This window comes from Erythrolamprus reginae, chromosome 4 (assembly GCF_031021105.1).
Source record: "Erythrolamprus reginae isolate rEryReg1 chromosome 4, rEryReg1.hap1, whole genome shotgun sequence".
Lineage (NCBI taxonomy): Eukaryota > Metazoa > Chordata > Lepidosauria > Squamata > Dipsadidae > Erythrolamprus > Erythrolamprus reginae.
The window spans coordinates 138,120,025-138,143,708 of record NC_091953.1 but is presented as its reverse complement, the minus strand read 5'-3'; the positions used below and the strand labels follow the sequence as shown (position 1 = coordinate 138,143,708).

Sequence of the window (23,684 nt, the reverse complement as noted above, 5' to 3'; positions counted from 1 at the left end):
GAGGAGGAGGAAGGGGGAGGAAGAAGAAGAAATGGAGGAGGAAGAAGAAGAGAAAGAAGAAGGAGGAGGAGGAGGAAGAGAAGGAGAGGGGGAGGAGGAAGAAGGAAAGGAGGAGGAGGAGGAGGAAGAAGAAGAAAAGAGGGGGAGGGAGAAGAAGAAAAAGAGGGGGAGGGAGAAGAAGAAGAGAAAGAAGGAGGAGGAAGAGAAGGAGAGGGGGAGGGGGAAGAAGGAAAGGAGGAGGAGGAGGAGGAAGAAGAAGAAGAAGAAAAGAGGGGGAGGGAGAAGAAGAAAAGAGGGGGAGGGAGAAGAAGAAGAGAAAGAAGGAGGAGGAGGAGGAGGAGGAGGAAGAGGAGGAGGAGGAGGAGGAGGAAGGAGGAAGTACAAGAATATGAGGAGGAGGAGGAGGAGGAAGAAGAAATGGAGGAGGAAGAAGAAGAGGAGGAGGAAGGGGGAGGAAGAAGAAGAAATGGAGGAGGAAGAAGAAGAGAAAGAAGAAGGAGGAGGAGGAAGAGAAGGAGAGGGGGAGGGGGAAGAAGGAAAGGAGGAGGAGGAGGAGGAAGAAGAAGAAGAAGAAAAGAGGGGGAGGGAGAAGAAGAAGAGAAAGAAGGAGGAGGAAGAGAAGGAGAGGGGGGGAGGAAGAAGGAAAGGAGAAGGAGGAGGAGGAAGAGGAGGAGGAGGAGGAAGAGGAGGAGGAGGAAAAACGGCGGACCCTTTGAAGAGAAGCTTCCACGCCCCGCCTCGCGCCCTCGCTTTCTCTGCCAAGTTCCTCCTCCGCAGGGAAAGACAGAAGGAAGGAAGGAAGGAAGGAAGGAAGGAAGGAAGGAAGGAAGGAAGGAAGGAGGGGAGCCATCCGGAGGAGGAGGAGGAGGAGGCGAGAGGGGAGGGGGGGCGGTCGGGGGGAGGCAGAGTCATGAGCGCGGACCGAGAGGGTGACGTCTCTATTCCGCCAGCCACCGCGCAGGAGGCGGGAGGGAGCCCAGCGGAGCGCCTCCTGGGAGGAGGAGGAGGAGGAGGAGAAGAAGAAGCCGCAGGAGAAGCCATGGAGAGCCACGCCGAGCAGCAGCGCTTGGCGCCCAGCACCGACCTCCCCGCCGTCTATTCGTGCCCGGTGAGCCGGGACAGGCCGGGCAACGACAACGGCACCGCCAACACTTTGCCCGGGCCGGACGGAGCGGCCGCCCCCGCGGGGCCTCTGGTCCACCGCCCCACCTCCTTCTCCGTCCTGGACATCCTCGACCCCAACAAGTTCAACGGCAAGGCCCGGAGGCAGCGCGCTCTGCTCTACAAGGCGGCGGCCGGCACCGACTTCGAGAAGCCCGAGGAGGCCGGCGGAGACGCCAAAGCTGCGCCCGACGACTTCCAAAGCGGCCGGAGGAAACCCTCGCTCGACGGGCGCAGTAAGTGTCCATCTTCCCCGCGGGGAAAGTTTGGTTCTTTTCGGGCTGGGGAGGGCGGAACTCTCGGCGAGAGGGGAACCGCGTCCTTCTCCCACGCGCCAATTGGGGCTGGCGGAAGCTTCTACCCCGCCAGACGCAGCCAAGGGGCCTGGAAAGCCCCCGTCTTGTTCCGGAGGGGGGAACCGGGGTCAGCGGCCCCGAGGCCGAATCCTGCGAAAAAGTCGATTCCAACCGGGCTTTTTTGGGGGGGGGGGAGTTGGAGAAAGTTTGCGAGCTCCAGCCGCTTCCCAACGGGGCAAAGAGAACGTCCTCGGCTTCTCTCGGCTCTTCTGCGCCAGGCGGGGAGGCCCAAAGGATCCGCAGAAAGAAGGGAATCCGCGGCCAGGCCCCCCTAATTCGCCTCGGGGCTCCCCAAACTCCCATCTCCCGGCCTCGGACGAAGCTCGTCCCGGCCGATGGAAGCTTATTGATTGATTGATTATTTTGGATTTCTAGGCGAGAATAACTACGAAAAAGAGAACGCGTAAGAAACCCAAAATGTTAAAACGCGTCTCAATCTAATTTAGTTTTTTTAAAACAACAACAACAACAACAACACAGTTATTAGGGGAAAAAAGCCCTCAATCAACCGTTATTCGTTGCCATCCCCGTCCAATCCTCTCAACTTTCCCACGCGCGCGCGCGTCTCTCCTCTCCTCCTCTTCGCCCTTCGCTCCGATTGAGTTGGTATTAGATTGAGGACTAGGGGCTTAGCTTTCTGGGTTCTTGCCCCTTCCATCCTCCCCTCCTTCGTTCTCTGTAGCTTCCGGCGACAGATTCAATTTTCTTTCACGGCCCCCCACCTCTCTCTCGCCTTTTTTTAAAAAAGGGGGGCCGAACCAGACTAATTGTGACAAAACGCCGGTTATCTCTTGGAAAAAACAATTAAACCCCTTCGATTACATTGAAAGCGAAATGTGCTTAGCCGCGTAAAGAGAGGCCGCATTAGCGGAGGGGGTGGGGGGATCGGCCCGGAGTGGCCTGTCGGGGCTTGGAGCGGGTCGATATCCTATTATCGAACCGCGCGTATCTCTTTCAACCACCTTGCCAAACGCCTCGGCCTAACGTCTAAATTATAGGCCTCCCAAATTCGGATAATGACTCGATTAAAACCTATTACGCTTATTAGGGTTGGGTATCGACCCGGTGGCCAGATTGCTTCGCTGGCGCGTCCTTTTCCTTCCACCCGCCCCTTCCCAGAGCCCCCCTCGCCCTCGGAGACCCCTCTGCAGCCGAAGACAGCCCGGCCCGGCAGAAGCACAATTCTCAACCCCAAAGAGCCCAGCATCAAGCGAGGGTTCGCATCCGCCGTCCGGTCCCGGATTTCGCCTGCGCCTCCTTTACGCGCGCAAAGCCTGGCTGAATCCTGAATCCTCTCCCTCAAACGGCGCCTTCCTTCCCCGGCTTCCAAGGACACGCTCGGGGAAGGGGGACCTCAACTTCGGGGGCCGGAGGAACCGAGGTTTCGGCCTGGAGCTTAGCGGGAGCGGCCCAATTTTCAGATTGCGCTCTAAGGCGAGCGCCGCGTAGAGAATCGGGCCCCGGGAAAGCTCCCCCCTAAACCTTCAAGGTTTTTACCCCTCCGTTACTGCCTTCCACGTCTGGTTCACGACGCCCCTCCGGGAGTCTTTGGACGGGGAATTTAAAACAGGGGGGACGTTTAAGGTTCCGTTGCGCTGCCGTCTCGTGGGCGCATTTCTGGGGCTCCTTTCTGCCGGGATTCGCGTCGCATCCAGCAATGAAGGGAAGAAGCCCAGAAAATGCGTCCCCAACCTCGCTTTGGGGTTGTCCGCTTTTTGCCTGAAAATGACCCCCCCAGCCCCGTTCCCCAAACAGGGCCAGAAATTGAGTTTTTCCTCGGGAATCGTTGTTGCTTAGATTTTCTAGCGACGTTGCTTGGGGAAAAGGATTTGGGCATTTGGCGTTTAGACTTATCTACCGCTTCGTAGCGCTTTTACAGCCTTCTCTAAGCGGCTTACAGAATCAGCATATATTTCCCCCAAACAATTTGGGTGCTCGTTTGACCCACCTCTGAAGGATGGAAGGCTGAGTCAACCTGGAGCCGGTGGGGAGATCTGAATGGCTGAACTACAGCGAGCAGTTTGATGAAGTAGCCTGCAGTGCTGCACTCTAGATGGATAGATGATTGGTGGATGGATGGATGAAGGAAAATGAATGAATGAATGAATGAATGAATGAATGAAGGAAGGAAGGAAGGAAGGAAGGAAGGAAGGAAGGAATAGCAATAACATTTAGACTTATATGCCGCTTTCTGGTGCTTTTCCAGTCTTCTCTAAGCGGTTTACAGAGAGTAAGCCTATTTCCCCCAACAATCTGGGTCCCCATTTGACCCCCCTGGGAAAGACGGAAGGCTGAGTCAACCGTGGATGGGTGATGGGATTTGAACCAGTGAACTACAGCTCGGCCCAACAATCGGGTGCTTGGCTCCGCTTCCAGAGACGGGGATCTGAAAGGCATAATCGCCCTCCCCCCCCCCCACGAAAATTTGGGGGTTTTGGGGAACGTCCCGCTGCTCTTTAGACAAACGGAACCCCAAAATTTCGAAAGTAGAGCCGGGTTCCCTTCGATGCCCGGAGGAGCAGCCACCCCGCCGTGGGGCGAAGCTGAGAACCGCTCCGGCGGGGCGTCCGGAGTTCCTCCAAGTCCCCCCACCTAGGGAAAGACCGCATGGCTCCCGGCGCATGGAAGGGCGCAAAATTCTCCGTGGAAAACGGCGCGCCTTCCCTCGCGCTCCTGCCGGTCGCTCAGCTGCGGCTTGCAGAGGCTCGAAAGCTGCGCGTTTCGGGGAGAAAAACTTGGGCCGGTTCGAGGCTTCTTCCCGCCTTCCGTGAATCGCCACCAAGCGCCGGCGGAGACAGAAGCGAGAGGCCGCGGTGGCCTTCGAAAAGGCTGGGCAGGGCAGAGCGGAGTTCGGCGGCTCTTACCCGAGAAGCGTTGCTCGAGGCCCAAACGAGGAAGGGCGCGTGGGCGATTCAGATGGCCGGGAGAAGCCCGCACTCCCTCCCCTCCCCCTCCCTCCTTCCCCCTTTCTTTCTTTCTTTCTTTCTCTCTCTTCATTCCTTCCTTCCTTCCTACCTAATCTCCCTCCAAGGCTGCCTTCCATTTCCTTCTTTCCTTTTTTGCCTCTTTCCTTCTTCTTTCCTTCTTTCTTGCCCTTCTTTCCTACTTCCCTCCCTCCCTCCCTTCCTTCCTAATTTCCCTCCACGTCCCTTCCCTTCCCTTCCTTCCTTCCCTTCCTTCCTTCCTTCCTTCCTTCCTTCCTTCCTTACTTACTTACTTACTTAATCTCTCTCCTCCTCCTTCCCTTCCCTTCCCGAGTTACCAACGCACAGGCCTTTTGCCTCTTCCTTAATCAAAGACCCAAACGGCGTCCCCTCCCTTGCTTGGGAAGCGGTATATAAGTTTAAATGCTATTGCTCTTCCTTCCTTCCTTCCTTCCTTCCTTCCTTCCTTCTTTCCTTCCTTCCTTCCTTCCTTCCGAGGTGTGTCTAATGAAGACCCGGATTGTTGGGGGCAAGAGGCTGACCACTTAGAGAGGGCTGTAAAGCACTGTGAAGCGGTATATAAGTCTAAATGCTGTTGACCCCCTCTCCGTTTCCAGCCTGGTCTTGCTTGGTCCCCCAACCTTCGCTTGGCCAAGCAGATCAGAGTGGAAACTAGAGGGGAGGGGGCAAGGCGTGGGGAAGAGTGGGGGGATCCCATGGGTCCTCTTTGGGCGGCTTCAGGCAGCTGGCAGGTGTCCGGAGTTTGCCTCTGTCCACGGTGCTGAAGACTGGGTGAACGGGGATCCGCTGCCCGTGGCGAAAAATGTCCTCTGTCCATGGTGCTGAAGGCTCTTCTTCAGCACCGTGGACAAAGGGGGGGGGGGCGAAACAGGTCTAGGAACAACAACAACAACAACAATAATAGTTATAGTTGTTGTTGTTGTTATTGTTATTATTATTATTATTATTATTATTATTATTATTATTTATTTATTAGATTTGTATGCCGCCCCTCTCCGACATAGCAATAATACAACGCAGTAGAAATCTAATGTTAACAATTTTAAAAAGTTAATTAAAAAACATTTAGTATAACATAATCACCAGTGCTGTGAAGGGATAAGCAAAGGGGGATATTTTTTATCGGGGAGACCCATGTTCAAGCCTTGAGTAGAGTTCCTTAGTCTACTTTACGGTGTTGTTTGAGTAAAGATCATACAATCTGTGCACCATCCGGATTAATGTCCTTATCTCTAAAATATTCATCCAATGTCTCTCTCCCCTGGGCCAAGCTCGGTTTGGGGGGGGGGGTGTCGCCCCCTCTCCTACACCCCGCGGGATCGGGGACCCCTCGCCGACTCGCTTTCTCTCCTTTTCGCGCAGAGCCCGGCGAGCTGTACCCGAGCGACGAGGCGGCGCTGGAATCGGTGCAGCGGGAGAGCGCCACAGCCGAAAACGGAGCGCCGGAGGAGGAGGAGGAAGAGGAGGAGGAGGAAGAGGAGGAGGAAGAGGAAGAGCTGGGCAGCGAGGCGAGCTGCAACAGCGACGGCAGCGCCGTGGAGGCGGCTCGGGGGCTGCGCGGGGAGGAAAGTCAGCCGGCCGGAGGAGGCGTCCCGCCGCCCCCGCAGGCCCCGCAGCCCTCGCCCCCGCAGGGCCAAGCGGGGACCCCTCCGGGGGCCAAGACCAAGCGGAAGCGCCCCGGCTCGGACTCCAAGTCGGGCAAGCCCCGCCGGGCTCGGACAGCCTTCACCTACGAGCAGCTGGTGGCGTTGGAGAACAAGTTCAAGGCCACGCGGTACCTGTCGGTGTGCGAGCGGCTCAACCTGGCCCTCTCGCTCAGCCTGACCGAGACGCAGGTCAAGATCTGGTTCCAGAACCGGCGCACCAAGTGGAAGAAGCAGAACCCGGGCGCCGACACCAGCGCCCCCACCGGCGGCGGAGGAGGCGGGGGCGGAGGAGGCGGAGGGGCGGGCGGCCTGTCCGGGGCGCTCAGCCCGCTCAGCCACTCGCCCCCGATGGTCAACCACGGCCTGGCCATGCACGGCCCGCCAGGCGCCTACGGTCACTCGGCCGGCGGGTTGGTGTGCGCCGCCCAGCTGCCCTTCCTGCCCGGCCCGGCCGCCGTCCTCTCGCCCTTCGTGCTCGGCTCGCAGACCTACGGCGCGCCCGCCTTCTACGCGCCCCACCTCTGAAGGCGGCCCGGCGGCCCGGGAGGAAGGAGGGGAAGCACCAGCGCCGGCAGCCCCCGGCCCCCACGGAACTCCGCCAGGCGCCCGCCACCCTCCGCTTGCCCGGACTGGCCTCGGGGGAGCTCAAGGGCCCCGCTTGTAAATAAAAAGACTCCGCTTGGCCCCTCCGGGAGACTCGGGGCTCCCCCGGACTCGGGCCTTGGCTAGGGGGTCGAGCAGTTGGCAGCGCTTCCCCTTCCCCTTGCCGGCTCCTTCCTTCCTTCCTTCCTTCCTTCCCTCCTTCCTTTCTTTCTCTTTCTTCTTTCTTCCCTTCTATCTCTTTCTTTCACCCTTCCTTCTTTCCTTCCTCTCCTCCGTCTCTGTCTCTTTCTCTCCCCCTTCTTTCTTTCCTTCCTTACTTTATTCCTTCCTTCCTTCCTTCTTCTTCTTCTTCCTAATTATTATTATTATTATTATTATTATTATTATTATTATTATTATTATTATTATTATTATTATTTAGATTTGTATCCCCTCTCCGAAGACTTGGAGCGGCTCACAGGAGGCTTCTTCCTTCCTTTCTTCTTTCATTTGTTATTCCTTTCTCTTTCTTTTTTCTTTCCTTCCTTCCTGTCTTCCTTTCTTTTCCTACTTTTTCTTTTTTCCCTTCCTTCCTTCCTTTATTCCTTCCTTTCTTTTTTCTTTCTTTCTTTCCTTTCTTTCTTTCCTCCCTCTTTCTTTCTTTCATTTGTTATTTATTTCTCTTTCTTTCTTTCTTTTCCCCTCCCTCCCTCCCTTCCTTCCTCCCTTCCCTCCTTCCTGTCTCAGACTTCGATTTTTAGCACGCAAAAGCGACCGGGAAGGAGGAGGACAGGAAAGAGATGTTCTCGTTTAAAAAAGAAAAGAAATCAAAGCCGGAGGAACATTTTTTGGAAGCCTCTCTCGCCCCTCTGTACATTTCTGGCTGTTGTATATATATATATAAAGAGATATTTAAAAATAATAATATTAACTTTATCGATTGTGAATAACCATTGAGATCGAAGCGTCGGCGAGCCCTTTGCGGAACCTTCAAGCGGCAGCTGCCCGGCCCGGCTCAGCGTCCGCTCACCCGGGCCAGGAACGGGACCTTTCGGTGGGAAGGCGAACGAGAGGGGCCGGATCCTTAGACCCGCGTCTTTCTCTAGAAGGGCGGCGCTTGGGATCCTTCGGAGAAAGACCACAGTGTGGGGGGATTTATAAATACAATTTTTTAATAAATAAAAATTTGCATTTTCAAGGCATCCTTTTCGTGGCTCCTCCGTCGCCCACCCAACTTCACAACCTTTTCCCCTTAGCCCCTCACGCGTGGAATGGGGTGTGTGTGTGTCTTATTTAAATACGGCTTTTTCTTCCCTTGGACATCCACGGCATGACCCCGTCTCTCCACCCCAAATTTCTTCCCTCTCCTTCAACAGGGACCGTTGTTCCCAGCGGGAATTTTTTATTCTCCTTGAATATTTCCTTTGCACCACTATTCCATTTGCACAACAGCAGGTGAAATTGACTGTCAATCAGTGTTGCTTCCTACATGGACAGTTTGATTTCACAGAAGTTTGATTTACTTGGAGTTTTATTGTGTTGTTTAAGTGTTCTCTTTATTTTTCTTGAGAAGTGTACATACATACATATCTCTATCGCTATCTCTATCTATCTAATATCTATCTCTCTGTCTATCTCTCTACCTGTCTATCTGTGTTTCTGTCTCTCTGTCTAACTAACTCTCTATCTCTCTATCTGTCTGTCTATCTCTCTACCTGTCTATCTGTCCATCCGTCCATTCGTCCACCCACCCAAAACCCACCCACCCACCCACCCACCCATCCAAATTTGAATTCTATTGTCTTTTCCCCACCCCTTGCGCGCCTTGCCCGTGGAAGGAAGCGAAGTTTTTTGGGGGGGGGCCGCAGCCACCGGGGGACCCCTCCGCCGGACGCAGGGATAGAAGGGCCAATTCTCCCTCGTCCCCCGCAGCCGGCAAGAGGCCCGTGGCCGGGGAAAGCGAACCCGGCTCCCCCGCAGCAAGCCGAGTCGGCCGGGGAACTGCCGGGGCCGGGAGTTTCGGCTGGTGTTAGTTACCCACGTACCCCTTAACCCGCATGCTGGGGGATTCTCCATTCTGTCGATACAGTGAGCACACACACACACACACACACACACACACACACACACACACACACACAAATAAACACAAATACACAGCCGAGCCGCCTTCAAAAAGCAGCAGGCTAAAAACCCGGAGCCGGGCTGGCCCAGTTTTTGTGTGTGTGTGGACGGTCCGACGGAGATAGATGATAGATAGATAGATAGATAGATAGATAGATAGATAGATAGATAGATAGATAGATAGATAGATAGATGAGAAGATATAGATGATAGAAAGATTGATGTGTGGATGATAGATAATAATAATAATAATAATAATAATAATAATAATAATAATAATAATAATAACAACAACAACAACAACAGTAATAATTTATTAGATTTGTATGCTGCCCCTCTCCGCAGACTCCACAGATAGATAGATAGAAGGATGGATGGATGATAGATAGATAGATAGATAGATAGATAGATGGAGAGATAAGTGAGTGAATGAGTGAGTGAGGAGTGAATGAATAATAAATAAATAAATAAATAAATAAATAAATAAATAAATAATGAATAACTACCTAAATAAGCTAATAAATAAACAAATAAACAAATAAATAAGAAAGAAAGAAAATAAGTCAATCAATGAATGAGTGAATGAATGAATAATAAATAAATAAATAATGAACAAATAAATAAATAAATAAGCAAGTAAATAATCAAAGAGGTAAGTAAGTGAATGAGTGAGTGAGTGAGTGAATGAATAATAAATAAATGAATGAATGTATGAATGAATGAATAAATAAATAAGAAAGAAAATAAGTGAATAAGTAAGTCAATGAATGAATGAACGAATAATAAATAAATAATGAATAAGTAAGCAAGTAAGTAAGTATGCAAATAGGTAAGTAACTGAATGAAGGAATGATAAAGAAAGAAAAAAGAGAGAAAGAAAGAGAAAGAGAGAGAAAGAAAGAGAGAAAGAAAGAAAGAGAAAAAAGAGAGAGAGAGCAAGGGAGCTCTGGCACCCTCGGAAGAATGGTTGGGGGGGCACAGGGAGGGGGGTGGAGGACCCCCCCTTGTCTGGCCTTACCTAACCCCCCCCTCCGCCTTTCCATACTGGCTCGTTCACCCCTCGGCCCACATTTTCTTCCTCCGCGGGAGCCCTCCTGACGACCCCGGAACGCTGCCCTTTCAGGAGTTGGACTAGAAAGCCCTCTGGGACTTTTTAGTCCACCATCTTGACTTTTTTGACCTCAGCTTAGGGATCCACCTGAGGAGGGGCCTCAGTTCACTCTCCGGGCCCACCAAGGCAGCCCCTCCCTGCCCTCCTGCCCTGCTCGGCCTCCGCTGGGCCTGCAGAGCCTGGTATAATAAGTGCCCCCCCACTTGAGTATCAGAGGATTGGACTAGAAGACCTCTGGGGTCCCTTCCAACTCCTTCCAATCCCACCTCCGGCTCAGGGTCAGGCTTTGCTTCCTTCCAGGGAAGGAGGAGCGGGTGGGTGGGTGAGGGAGAGAGAGCGGCCATTATTTTGCCCTTGTCCCCCTCCCCCAACCCTTAGGCCCATTCCGCAGAAAGGCCTCCACTCTTCCTGGCCAGCAGGACCCGGTTGGTAGCAGCACCTCTGCCCAGGACCCTTGGAATCTCTCTCTCCTTCTCTTCTTTCTTTCTTTCTTTCTCTCTTTCCTTTTTCTTCTTTCTTGTTCTCTTGTTTGCTTTTTCTCTTTCTTTTCTTTCTTTCTCTCATTCTCTTCTTTCTCTTTTCTCTTTTCTTTTTCTCTTTCTTTCTCATTCTCTTCTTTCTTTCTCTTTTCTTTTTCTCTTTCTTTTCTTTCTTTCTTTCTCTCTTTTCTTTCTCTCTCTCATTCTCTTCCTTCTTTCTCTCTTTTCTTTTTCTCTTTCTTTTCTTTCTTTCTCATTTTCTTCTTTCTTTCTCTCTTTTCTTTTTCTTTTTCTCTTTCTCTTTCTTTTCTTTCTCTTTCTCATTCTCTTCTTTCTTTCTCTCTTTTCTTTTTCTCTTTCTTTTCTTTCTCTCTTTCTTTTCTTTCTTTCTCTCTCCTTCTCTTCTTTTTTTCTTCTCCAAATCACCGTATCTATCACCTTGAGTTCTGGGATCCAGCCACATCCTGGAAACCCCTGAATGAATGAATTCCTTCTAAGAGAGAAGCCAAGGTTGAAAGAAAGAGCTTGTGACGCTGAGCTGAGTTTCATCCGCATCTTCTCCGAGAACTGAGCTGGCAGGCAGGTTGATGGACAAATTGGTCTGGTTTGGGTTTTAACTCATTTAACACCTTCCTTCCTCCCGTCCTTCCTTCCCTGTCAGTTTGTGAATTGGAAAAAAGAAAGAAGGCAGCGAGGGAGCCACCGTTTTCATGCCTGTCCTTTCTTTTGTGCATGGTTTTTCCCTCCATAAAAGTCTTCATTTTGCAGGAAAACAAAGCCTTATTTTCACCAGCGCCTTTGTTCATGTCCAGGTTTCTTTAAAGAGCATTTAAGGAACACTGCACATTAATTAGCTTCCTACTCTTGTAGTCCTGAAAAATAAAACTGCTCACAGGGAAGTGTGCATTTCGAACAATCAGTTAGTTGGGGGAAATATCAAAGGCGACATGAGGAAATATTATTTTACTGAAAGAGTAGTAGATGCTTGGAACAAACTCCCAGCAGACGTGGTTGGTAAATCCACAGTAACTGAATTTAAACACGCCTGGGATAAACATAGATCCATTGTAAGATAAATTACAGGAAAGAGTATAAGGGCAGACTAGATGGACCATGAGGTCTTTTTCTGCCGTCAGTCTTCTATGTTTCTATCATTTCATTTGGGTAGGTACCGTAAATAAGTGTGTGTGTTTGTGTGTGACGCACAACTTGAATGAAATTCTCCCCAATCTCTGCAGGGGGGTCCTAGATTAACAGGTTTCATACTAATCTTGAAAGCGATTGTGTTATTACAAAAGTGATGAAATTGAAGGGGTCCAAAGACGGGCTACAAGAATGGTGGAAGGTCTTAAGGATAAAACTTTATCAGGAAAGACTTCATGAACTCAATATGTCTAGTCTGGAGGATAGAAGGAAAAGGGGGGACATGATGGAAACATTTAAATAGGTTAAAGGATTAAATAAGGTTCAGGAGGGAAGTGTTTTTAATAGGAAAGTGAACCCAAGAACAGGGGGACACAATCGGAAGTCAGTTGGGGGAAAGATCAGAAGCAACATGAGAAAATATTATTTGACCGAAAGAGTAGTAGATCCTTGGAACAAACTTCCAGCAGACGTGGTTGGGAAATCCACAGTAACTGAATTTAAACATGCCTGGGATAAACATAGATCCATCCTAAGATAAAAACACAGGAAATAGTATAAGGGCAGACTAGATGGACCAAGAGGTCTTTCTCTGCTGTCAATCTTCTATGTTTCTATGTTTCTAAAACTGGCTTTCTGATATCTGCAGTGAGAAACAAGTCGTTAAATATTTCTTTTTTCATCAAGTGACACAAGACTCTGCTAGACAGATAGGCCAGTAATAGGATAAAAGCTGCTGAATTTGGAAGCATCTATGGCTGCCTTCTCTAGTTAAATATCCGTTTTTCTACTTATGGTTCTATTTCTCATACATATCCACTGGATCATGGGATGGAAAAATAATATTTTCAACATTTGCAAGCATGCAAGCGCTGATATTTCAACAGAGCAGAGCACTTAATTTCCCCCAGAAAGATGAGTAACAATAACAGAGTTGGAAGGGAACTATAAATGGCTGTCTCATTCTCTTTTTAAAAAACACCACCCAAAATTTCTTGTGGCAAGCTGTTCCACTGGTTAATTGTCCTCACTGTTAGGAAATTTCTTCTTAATTCCATGTTGCTTCTCTCCTAGATTTAGTTTCCATCCATTGTTTCTTGTTCTACCTTCTGGTGCTTTGGAAAATAAGTTGACCCCCTCTTCTTTGTGACAGCCCCTGAGATACTGGAAGACTGCTCTCATTTCTCCCGTTATCCTTCTTCTCACTAGACTAAAATATTGAATTCCTGCACACATTCTTCATATATTTTAGTTCCTCGACCCTAATAGTGAGAATTACGTGTTGCAAGTGAAGTTGAGTCCTTTGGTTGCACCAGGTTTTAAATGTACAGAAGAGAAAGACATAGATACATATAATGGAACTGGAAAAGGTGCAAAAAAGGGCAACAAGAATGATCAAGGAAATGGAGCCCCTCTCTTATGAAACCAGGTTGCAACACCTCGGTCTCTCCAGCTTTGAAAGACAGCGTTGAAGGGGGGACTTGATCGAAGTGTATAAAATCCTGCATGGGATAGAAAAGGTAGATAGAGAAAAATCCTTTTCTCTTTCACACAATCCTAGGATGAGGGGGCCCTCCCTAAAGCTCACAGGTGAGAAGGTGAGGACAAATAAAGGGAGATATTTCTTCACCAAGAGGGTCCTTGGTTGATGGGATTCCCTTCCAGAAGAGGCTGTGACAGCTGTCAGCCTGGAGAGCTTCAAGGCAGGATGAGACAGATTCAGGGATACCAAGTGTATCGGTGGTTATTGAAACGGATGTCCATGTGCCGCCTCTATGTGGGTTGAGGCAGGCAGGGTTCCCTTGGGTCCCATTTGTTGGAGGTCCCCATTGAAAGGGAGGGTTCTGCCTTCTCTTTCTGCTCAAGATCCCTATAGATAATTGGGGGGGGACACTGTGGGACACAGAAGGCTGGACTCGATGGGCTTTGGCCCCATTCAGCAGGGCTCTTCTTAGGTTCTTATGTTCTTAAGACATGATCTGACCCCAACAGAGAGAGTGACAGGTCACTAACGGTACATAATCCAGACATTTTCTATGGGGCCCTTTGCAATTTTTATTATTCCTAACTTGCCCCATAACTAAACCTATTTGGGGAGGTGACACCCATAATGTTAAAAGCATTGTTTTGCAGCTGTAAACATAAACAGAGCAGATCAATTCCAGTAAATGAGAGTTAAGTTTAAGTCCCATAGATTTTAGCCTCCCCGTTTCAAGCGTGACTGAATCAATTGCAAACAATCTGAAACATAAAATAAAACATTGGCATGCTACAATAACCCAAATTGGCCCTCTATTCAGATCAAATCCCAGAGACCGCAAATTCCAGGCAAATTTTCATTTATAAAATATGCTCACGTTTTTCATTGCACTGATGACTTTCAGAAAAAGTCAAATTGTTTGTTGGAACCAACTTTCCAACAAACAATTTGGCTTCAGGAAAGAAAGTATCCTGTAATCTACAACTCTTACACTGCAAAAACATACGGACTACTCAACTTGATCAGGGTAAATCAATAGACGCAATCTACATTGACTTCTGTAAAGCTTTCGATTCTGTAGTTCACGACAAACTGCTTCATAAACTAAAATCCTATGGCATCTCTGGACCACTGCATGATCGGTTAACAGCTTTCAAATACTACGGTTAGACAATTTACAACTACGTTGCCTCCGAACTGATTTAACTGTTGTTCATAAGATCATACACCATAATGTCCTTCCTGTTAGTGAACTACTATACCTTCAACAACAACAAGAGCACGTAATAGATATAAACTCAATGTAAATTGCTCCAAACATGACTGCAGAAAATATGACTTCAGCAATAGTGAGCAATGCCAGGAACAACTCCTCCTCCTCCTCATCTTCTTCTTCCTCTTCTTCTTGTTGTTGTTGCTGTTCTTGTTGCTGCTGCTGCTCTTCTTCCTTCTTCTTCTTCTTTTTCCTTCTTCTTCTTCCTTCTTCCTCTTCCTCCTCCTCTTCCTCCTTATTCCCTACCAATTCAAACTACCTTCCCTTTTAAATATATAATTACCTTCATCTCTTGTTTGTTTCTGGACATGGGAGGAAGCAAATTACCCTCAAATTTAGCTTCAATTCATCTTTCCCCTAAACCCATATTGATTTGGGTTTAGGTTTTCTGTCTACCATATTCAAGATGACAATAGAACGCGAGGCCATCTCCCACTTCCAAACCAGCAGATTATCACATACCCCTGTCACCATATTGTTGGTGAAGTCGGTTGATTTATCCAACTTAAAGATAAATTACACGGGGAAAAAACCTGTCTTCCTCTCAGTCGAATGTAATGTTTATCTTTAATAGTAAACAATAAATACAGTATTTATCTTTGCAGCCTATTTACTCGGAGCTTTATCAGCCTAATTGGATTTGCTTATGTGGATTCCTTTTATTGTTTATCTTTTACGTAAACCACTTTATAGTCTTCTGGGACTGGCGAGGCTGCTCCAAGGGATGTGGCACATAAAAATACCAGTATCACAATGAGGTTCAGATGGAGCCGGTCAACTCCATCTGACGTCTCAATGAGCTTTCACTGGAGGTGTAGAAAGTGAGCCCTCACTCCTCTCCTAGGAGAATGAAATATTTCAAAAAGCAGAATATTATATTTCCCTGGATGAGAAATTGAGGAAGATGTTTGTTTGGAGCAGTGGTTCTCAACCTTTCTAATGCCTGTTGTGATTCAGCCTGAGGCTCCTCAGGGACCGGCTGGAGCTCTGCCGGATCCATGCCCAGAGGAGGAGGACAGTGACCAGGAGGGGGAGGACCAGGCAGACGGGGGAGAGGAACGTCAGGAAGAGGAGGGAGAGCAGCCTGAGACCCCCGGGGGGGGGGGGCTCTCCCCAGCTAGTAGCCTGGATTCATTGGATGAAGACGCACAGGCTATAATAGACATGAGGCAGCGACGTGCAGCTCAAAGACGGGGCCAATTAGAAAGGTATTTCCATCCCTGAATTGGCAACAGCTGGGTTTGGGTGTGGTTCTCCTCAGCAGGGTTGAAAAGGCAGGCCCGCCCTTACAGTCTTGTGGAGAGTTATCAACTGGGAGTCCTGTGACCTTGCTTCGATTCTTGGCGTCTCTGATCTTGGCTTGTGGCCTAGAAGTCTGGAAGACTTGGGGGAGGCGTGGGTTTTATTATCTCCAGTGTTGTTTTTGCCAGCAAGAATCCTGTTTGATTGCCTGGCCTTCGTGAAACCTCTGTGAAGCTTCATCGTGTTCCTGTCTGTAAGAACAGTTTTTGTTACCTGTGTTTGCTTTCCAGTATATAAACTGCCTTTGCTTTTTACCAGTGTGTCTGGCTACTCTTTTTGGTTGGTGTTGGCATCTGGGGGGACCCAGACAGAACAATGCCGAGACCCCTTAATACAAGTTCCTCACGTTGTGGTGACCCCCAACCACAAGTCTAGCGTCAATTCCCCCAACAGAGCTTGACGCTGATTGGCAGGAAGGTCAGAGGGACATCCCCACTGCAAACACCTGATTGGTCGGATGGTAAAAATATGTTATTTCTGCAATAAACCCAAGCAAGAGAGTTAGTTTCATTTCAGCAGAGCAGCCAAGCACAGAGTGGACTGAACCATGCCCAGCCTTAAGCTTAAATTTTCAGTTTCGATTCTCTGCACAAACTCAGAAGTGTTATGCCTGTTCATTGGCTGATATTGTTAACATGGCTCTCCTAGTTCATGAATATCTTAACACAGTGTTGAAGCATTCACAACTTCTGGAGGCAAGCTGTTCCACGGACTGATTGTTCTAACTGTCAGGAAATTTCTCCTTAGTTCTAAGTTGCTTCTCTCCTTGTTTAGTTTCCACCCATTGCTTCTTGTTGTATCCTCGGGTGCTTTAGAGAATAGATTGACTCCCTCTTCTTTGTCTTACATACGTACTTAGCAAGAGCACTTGGACTTATATACCGCTTCACAGTGCTTTACAACCCTCTCTAAGCGGTTTATAGAATCAACATATTTCCCCCCAATAATCTCGGTCTTCATTTTACTGACCTCAGAAGGACGGAAGGCTGAGTCAACCTTGAGCTGGTCAGGATCGAACTCCTGACTGTGGGCAGAGTTTAGCCTGCCATACTGCATTCCAGCCACTGTGCCACCACAGCTCAAACACCTCCATACATACCACCATACAAGAATTCATGTACGCAAGAGTAACCAGAATAGATGATATTGTCCTTATAAGTACAATAATACCTATCTTAACTTTCCAATAGACTTAATGGAAAATACTTGACACTTTCACAGCATGAAAAAACCAGATTTTTGGTGTGTGTGTGTTAGGATTGTAATATTTTCTAGGTTCTCCTGATCCTACACAAAATAATCAATTTGCAGCGGATCAGACTTTGAGCATATTTAAGTCACAAAATTTATTCCCAATAGTATGAACCTTACAATATATTCCCCGGCATATATACAATTCCAAAGCCTTTTTTAACCTGGCAGGATGAGCTCCGTATTTTCTTAACAAAGGCAATGTTTGTCATTAAATGTGTTAGATTGTATAAATTTATATATACATTTATATTAATGAGATTATTTCGATCAATGTACAATTACAGGAATGCCCGTGGAGGAAATTTTAAAAAGGTGGCGACCGTCAATCAATTGAAGCCTCTCCACTGGTGTTTTTCATATTTGCAACTTTTAAGAGGTGTGGACTTCAAGTCCCAGAATTCCCCAGCCAGCTATGCAAGGGAATTCTGGGAGTTGAAGTCCACCCATCTTAAAAATGGCTGAATTTGAAAAAAAACCCACCCTATATAAGAAGCTCAAAATTGCCACGGATTTTTCTTAGTCTGATGAAGTTCAATTCAGTGCGTAGTTGAACTGGTTTGCAAATTTTTCGTGTTTTCTTTGGTCAATTCGATTCATCGCTTTGACGACTCTTTTCACCGAGCTTCTGTGGACCAAAAAAAGGGGAGGAAGAAAGAGAAAGTCAAACAGTTATTTTCACACAGATGTTGGCCAATTTTGTTCACGAAAATAATGCAGTGGGCACGCTGTGATTCCTTGCTAATCGGCTCTTAAACCCAGCACGGCGAAGATCAAGCAGAACAAATGCCTTGTGTTAGCTCAATTAGTTGTGACAATATAGTTTTAATTTAGTAATGTCCTCGCTAACAGAAAACAAACGTTTGCCTTTCAGCAAACAGCCTCCACACCTCTGTCATACTTGGCAATTGCACTGGTACCTCTACCTAAGAACACCTCTACTTCATAGTTCCCTCTAAGGTGTGCAGCGCGCTATAGTGTGCTGGTTTTTAGCGGTCAGCCCGGAAATTTTAAATCCTAGAGCACAGGACCTTCATCTCACCTTCCCGCTTTGGCTGCCCCGCCACTGCACTGGGGGCTGTCCCCTGGAGCTGGGGGCTTTCCTGTGCTGCTTTCCTGGTGGGGGGGCAGCTGCCTCCCCCCCCTCGCGGCACCAGGCGAGCACGGCTGTCCGGAGGTTGCTATCGGGGCAGCCGACGTCCACTGACGTCAAGCCCTGCGCCGGCTGTCCGGGAAAGGGGCGCGCTTTTCAAACCCGAGTCTCCGAAACTGTAACCAGAAAAGGTGGGGAGAAGCCTCCGTGGGGCCTCTCTAGGAATCTCCTGGGAGGAAACAGGGCCTCCACCCTCCCTGTGGTTTCCCCAATTGCACACATTATTTGCTTTTACATTGATTCCTATAGGGAAATTTGCTCCTACTTACAAACCTTTCTACTTAACAACCTGGTCATGGAACGAATGAAGTTTGTAAGTAGAGGTACCACTGTATTACATTTCACCTTTTAAGTCACATTACTGAAACTTTTGCACCATAGTCTAATTCTTCGAGTTCCACCTCTAGATCAGGGGCATCAGAGAGGCCATGCTGGGATCGAAGGATCATCTAGATATTTTGATTTTTTGAGATATTTGCTCCGTGATGGAGCGGCTAACAATCAGTAAATCAGTGAATGAATAACGAAACAAATTGTGCCAGGTTGTTGCTGCCTAAGGGTTCCCCCCTCAGTGCCTTTCTGGCTAGGAAGCGTTTAAAAAACCCAACCTTGTTAGCAGGTGGGATGGGATCTGTCACTCCACGGTGACAGTTTTAGACCGGGAGGGAAAACTTTAATTGGCAGGAGAAAAGTGACTCTTTAGCACAACACGATCCCCCTGACACTTGGGTGTCCTCTACTTTTTTTACATTAGCACCCTCCCCCCCCTCCCCTGGCTTGTGCGATGCCGTAAATGAAACGAGATCCGTCCGGTGTGCGATTGCAACTTGTCTTTGTGGGCAGAGCACAGAACTGGCTCCATCATTCGCACCTCCCAAGTAATTTGGGACTGTTATATATAACGAAGCCGAGGTTATCGCCCTGTTTAGGGCCAAAAGTCCGTGAAGTCTATTAAAATATGACAAGATTGGATTCTCACGCCCGGCGCTAAACCACAGGCAGAGTCATTAGCCCCGCGTTCAATCCCACTGAAACCCACACGCACAACTTTGGAAATTTACTCTTTAAATCCGACGTGAAATTCGCCTTATTTAGAACTTTGCGGCTTATTGTGACGGGCGGTTCGGAAGAGGAGCAGATAATGTCAGATTGCCACGGACGATGAACGGGGTGCGGAGCAGGAGAAGGAAAGCAGGCGAGTCCAATTATTTATAACAAGTGTTTCTCTTGGATGAGTAAGAAGGACGTGATTTTTTAAACAGGAGACTTTCCTCAAAGGAATTCCTCTCGGCTGCCGGGATGGTACGCAGCACTAATAGTGTTATTGTTTGTTTATGGACAAACAAGGCTGAAATCTTGCTTTTCAGATCTCACAAGGGCTGCTCTGCTTCTGGTTGCTTTGATCCTACAAGACGATGCAGAGCTTAAAAGTTCTGGAGATGGAATGGCAGGAGTAGCCAACACCCGAGAACAGTGATGGTGAATCTTTTTTCCCTTGGGTGCCGAAAGCGCATGGGCGCCATCTATCTATCTATCTATCTATCTATCTATCTATCTATCTATCTATCTATCTATCTATCTATCTATCAACTATCTATCTATCATCTGTCTATCATCTATCTATCTATCATCTATCTATCTATCATCTATCTATCATCTATCTATCTATCTATCTATCTATCATCTATCATCTATCTATCTATCATCTATCATCTATCATCTATCTATCATCTATCATCTATCATCTATCATCTATCTATCTATCTATCTATCTATCTATCTATCTATCTATCTATCTATCTATCTATCTATCTATCTATCTATTGGATTTGTATGCCACCCCTCTCCAGAGACTCGGGGCGGCTAACAGCAATAATAAGACAGCAAATAATAATAATGCAATACTAAAAACAATTAAAAACCCATTACAATAAAGACCAAACAGACATGCAGACATACCATGCATAAAATTGTAAAGACCTAAGGAGAAAGGGTATCTCAATTCCCCCATGCCTGGCGGCAGAGGTGGGTTTTAAGTAGCTTACGAAAGGCAAGGAGTTGTGCATGCACGAGTGCCCATAGGGCAAAAACAGCTTCTCCTGCCCCACAGAGACCCTCTGGAGGCTGGAAACGGATGGGTTGTTTCCCCGGGAAAGAAGGTGGAGTTTGCGGTCGTCTCGGGGAGGGACCTCCGTGGGCTAGCACTCCGGCACTGGTGTTTCAGGTGGAGTGGCTGCCTCTCCGCCTACGCAACTGTTTGAGCGCTTTCACCAGGGGCACCCGCCTCCTCTTTCCCAAGGGTTGCGGCGCGCTGTCGGCCCCTCATCCTCCCAGGGCGTGGGTCGCAGAGGTTCCCCCTCCGCGGAGCGGTTTGCCTGTTGCCGGGCGCCCCGGCCCCTGGGCCACAGCTCTGAATCCAGCGTCCGCCTGCCTCTCTGCGGGGTGCACACAACCCCCCCCCCCCAATTAAGGGTTGATGTCTGTATCACAAGATGCCGGAAGGCTAATGCCACACTAAGTTGTTTGTGATGTGTATAAACATTTGCTCACACCAGTGATGTTCCAGCTTGATGGTGGAATCGTTTCCTTTGCAGAAAATGTGACTTCAGTTTTTCCTAACAGGAGAAGCAGAAACCTCGATTTGTAGTTTAATTCTTTGACAAGCCACCTTCTCTGAAGACGGGTATCATCAAGGCCAGGTTTAACCATGGGCTCTATCTGACAATTTGTCTCTAACAATACTCACAAGCCTCCAATGCTAAGATTTTCATACACATTAGCTACCGTATTTTTTGGAGCATAAGATGCACCTTAGTTTTTGGGGAGGAAAATAGGGAAAAGAATCTGCTTACCAGGAATTCATCTGGCTGGTGTCCTTAGCCAGCACATTATTTTGTCCCCTGGTTAGGGCTTTTAAAAAAAATTTATTCAGAGAGAGTAACAGTGAAAGAGCTTGCAAAGCCAGTAAGAGCTGGGAACATCATTAGCAGCTGGAAAGAAACAGTCGGAGCAAGTAGAGCAATGGAAAAAAACCTGCAAAAAACTTAGCGCTTGGAAAACATTCTTCGCAGAGAGTAACAATGAAAGAGCTTGCAAACCGGTAAGAGCTGGGAACATTGTCAGCACCTGGTTAAGGCTGGAAAGAAACTTACTCAAAGCAAGTTAGAGCAATGAAAAAACCCTGAAAGACTTAGGGCTTGGAAAACATTCTTCGCAGAGAGTAACAATGAAAGAGCCTGCAAGGTAGGAGCTGGGAAGATCGTTAGCAGCTAGTTAGGGCTGGGGAAAAAGCTACATTCAGAGTATAAGACACACGTTAAGTATCAGCCTCTTTTAAGGAGGAAAAAGGTGTGTCTTATGCTCCAAACAATACAGTATTTTTTTAAAAATTAGATGTAGGCATCAGCCAGCAAAACAATTGTGCAACAGCATTTCTTAGAGGCTGGGGTGGGAACAAAGAGAAGTGGCCAATGTAGCTTAGCCTACGGAGTTGAAACCTTTACACCAACTATTTAAACCTGGGCAGGTGGATTGATATGCCTTTCAAATGCTAGTAAAAAGAGATGAGTTCCAATAGCAATATTATTATTATTTCTCTGACAGTCCTATAATTAAAGAACAAGAGTGCCACAGGACCCTCCTCTTTTCCTTAATTCTGTGTGTTAATTTCATCCAGGGTAAAAATTGAAAGGAACTGGTCATGCCTGGTGGAACAGTCTGGTTCCACCAGGAAATTGAGGGAGGTCTACTCAACTCTAAACGGACATCACCTGCGTACACCAACCAGAAGACCTAATGAATCAATTCACAGCGTAAAGAGGGATTCTTTCCCCCTTGCCATGTGGCAAAACCCACCGCCGGCTTCAGCTATAAAATGGGCTGTTAAAAGCCGAACGGTTACTCACTCCCATTTCAGGTCTAAAAAGCTATTTCTTTAACATTCTGTTTAACTCCTCCATCGGAGGTGGCAAATTCTCCTTCTAAATCAGCGAAATAAGTTCCCTTCACACTCCAAATGCTCGACTCCATTTTTTAAGGCAGCCCAATTATTCTCCAGGCTTCTCCCTCCTCCAAAGCCGTGCGGTAAAATTACGACAGGAGTAGAAGTGGGGGAGATGGGAGAGAGAGAGAGAGAGAAGGCTGAAACCAACGCTAGACTAGAGTTCAGGATAGGGGGTGAGGATAAGATAGGGGGTAAGAACAACCGAGAGGAGAAGACAAGCCAAGATAGCGCTTACTTGTTGAAAACTCTTTTGCCCAGTCGGGAGCGAGAGGTGTTGGCCTTCTGCTTTAGGTCAGTGAGGTTGGGGTATTTCTTCTTGGTCTTCTTCCCTTTCTTTTTCTCTCCTTTTGCTTTCCGGTCAAAATGGGAAGAGCCGAGATCGGCGCCGGTAGCGGCTTCCACTTCTCTCATGAAGTTGGGATCACGCCATTCTGACGAGAAAAAATAAATATATAGACACCGGGATTCACCCACAATCGGCTCCTTCCTTGTGCTCCTTTGATTTGGAAGCCGTGTCTCTCGAATAAGGCATTTAGAAACACAGAAACATAGAAGACTGACTGCAGAAAAAGACCTCATGGTCCATCTAGTCTGCCCTTATACTATTTCCTGTATTTTATCTTATCTTATTTACACTTTCATCTGCTAGATTAAATATTTTGCATGGGGTTGCATTAGATTATTTTAGGAGAATATAATTATTATTATTATTATTATTATTATTATTATTATTATTAATAATAATTTATTAGATTTGTATGCCGCCCCTCTCCGCAGACTCGGGGCGGCTCACAGCAATAATAAAAACAATGTACAATAACAAATCTAAATACAAACCATAAATAATAATAATAATAAATAAATACAACAACAACAATAATATACAGTATTGGACCGGGTCACTGCCCCGGTGCCTTCTCAAGGCCCATGGCAATTTCTGTATTCTGCTCACTTAAAAAAAAAAAAAGTAGCAGATTTTAATGAATGATCAGAAATTAATGAAAACAAGGGTTAATAGATGAGCAGCCCAGAGTTGCTCTGATAGTGAGATGGGTGGTATATAAATATATTCAATTCAATTCAATTTATTAGATTTGTATGCCACCTCTCTCCGAAGACTCGGGGTGGCTCACAACAACAATAAAAACAGTATAACAATGGAACAAATCTAATAATAAAATTACATTATATATGTGTGTAAGTGAATAAGAAAATATGCAGTATGGGTTTTTCAATGATTAGGGTATCTATCTATCTATCTATCTATCTATCTATCTATCTATCTATCTATCTATCTATCTATCTATCATCATCTCTCTCTCTCCCTCTCCACCAACCCACCCACCCATCCATCCATTGTCTCTTTCTCTCTCTCTATCTTTCTTTTTGTCTATCCATCCCCTATCTATCTATCCATCCCCTATCTATCTATCTATCTATCTATCTATCTATCTATCCATCCATCATCTCTCTCTCCCTCTCCACCCACCCACCCACCCATCCATCCATCCATTGTCTCTTTCTCTCTCTCTCTCTCTTTCTTTTTGTCTATCCATCCCCTATCTATCTATCTATCTATCTATCTATCTATCTATCTTTCTTTCTATTTATCCATCCTCTCTCTCTCTCTCTCTTCTATCAATCTATGAGGTGGGGAACAATGGTTCCTTTATGA

At 47.3% G+C, this 23,684-nt stretch overlaps 2 protein-coding genes across 2 annotated transcripts in view; one reads left to right on the top strand and one right to left on the bottom strand.

Annotated features, from left to right (window-relative positions):
* The first annotated feature begins 910 nt into the window (after positions 1-910).
* On the top strand, positions 911-6,633 carry NKX1-1 (NK1 homeobox 1). Its single transcript, XM_070751588.1, has 2 exons — positions 911-1,397; positions 5,825-6,633. Exons 1-2 carry the CDS (start codon positions 911-913, stop codon positions 6,631-6,633), a joined length of 1,296 nt encoding a protein of 431 aa, XP_070607689.1.
* A 10,296-nt stretch (positions 6,634-16,929) lies between these two features.
* UVSSA (UV stimulated scaffold protein A) overlaps positions 16,930-23,684 on the bottom strand; it is a 42,400-nt gene continuing 35,645 nt past the window's right edge. The window contains exons 13-14 of the mRNA XM_070751407.1: positions 22,245-22,440; positions 16,930-17,481 (exon numbers count right to left, since the gene is read on the bottom strand). Coding sequence (XP_070607508.1) covers positions 17,388-17,481; positions 22,245-22,440 — 290 coding nt within the window. The 3' untranslated portion in view covers positions 16,930-17,387. The remainder of the gene's footprint in view (positions 17,482-22,244; positions 22,441-23,684) is intronic.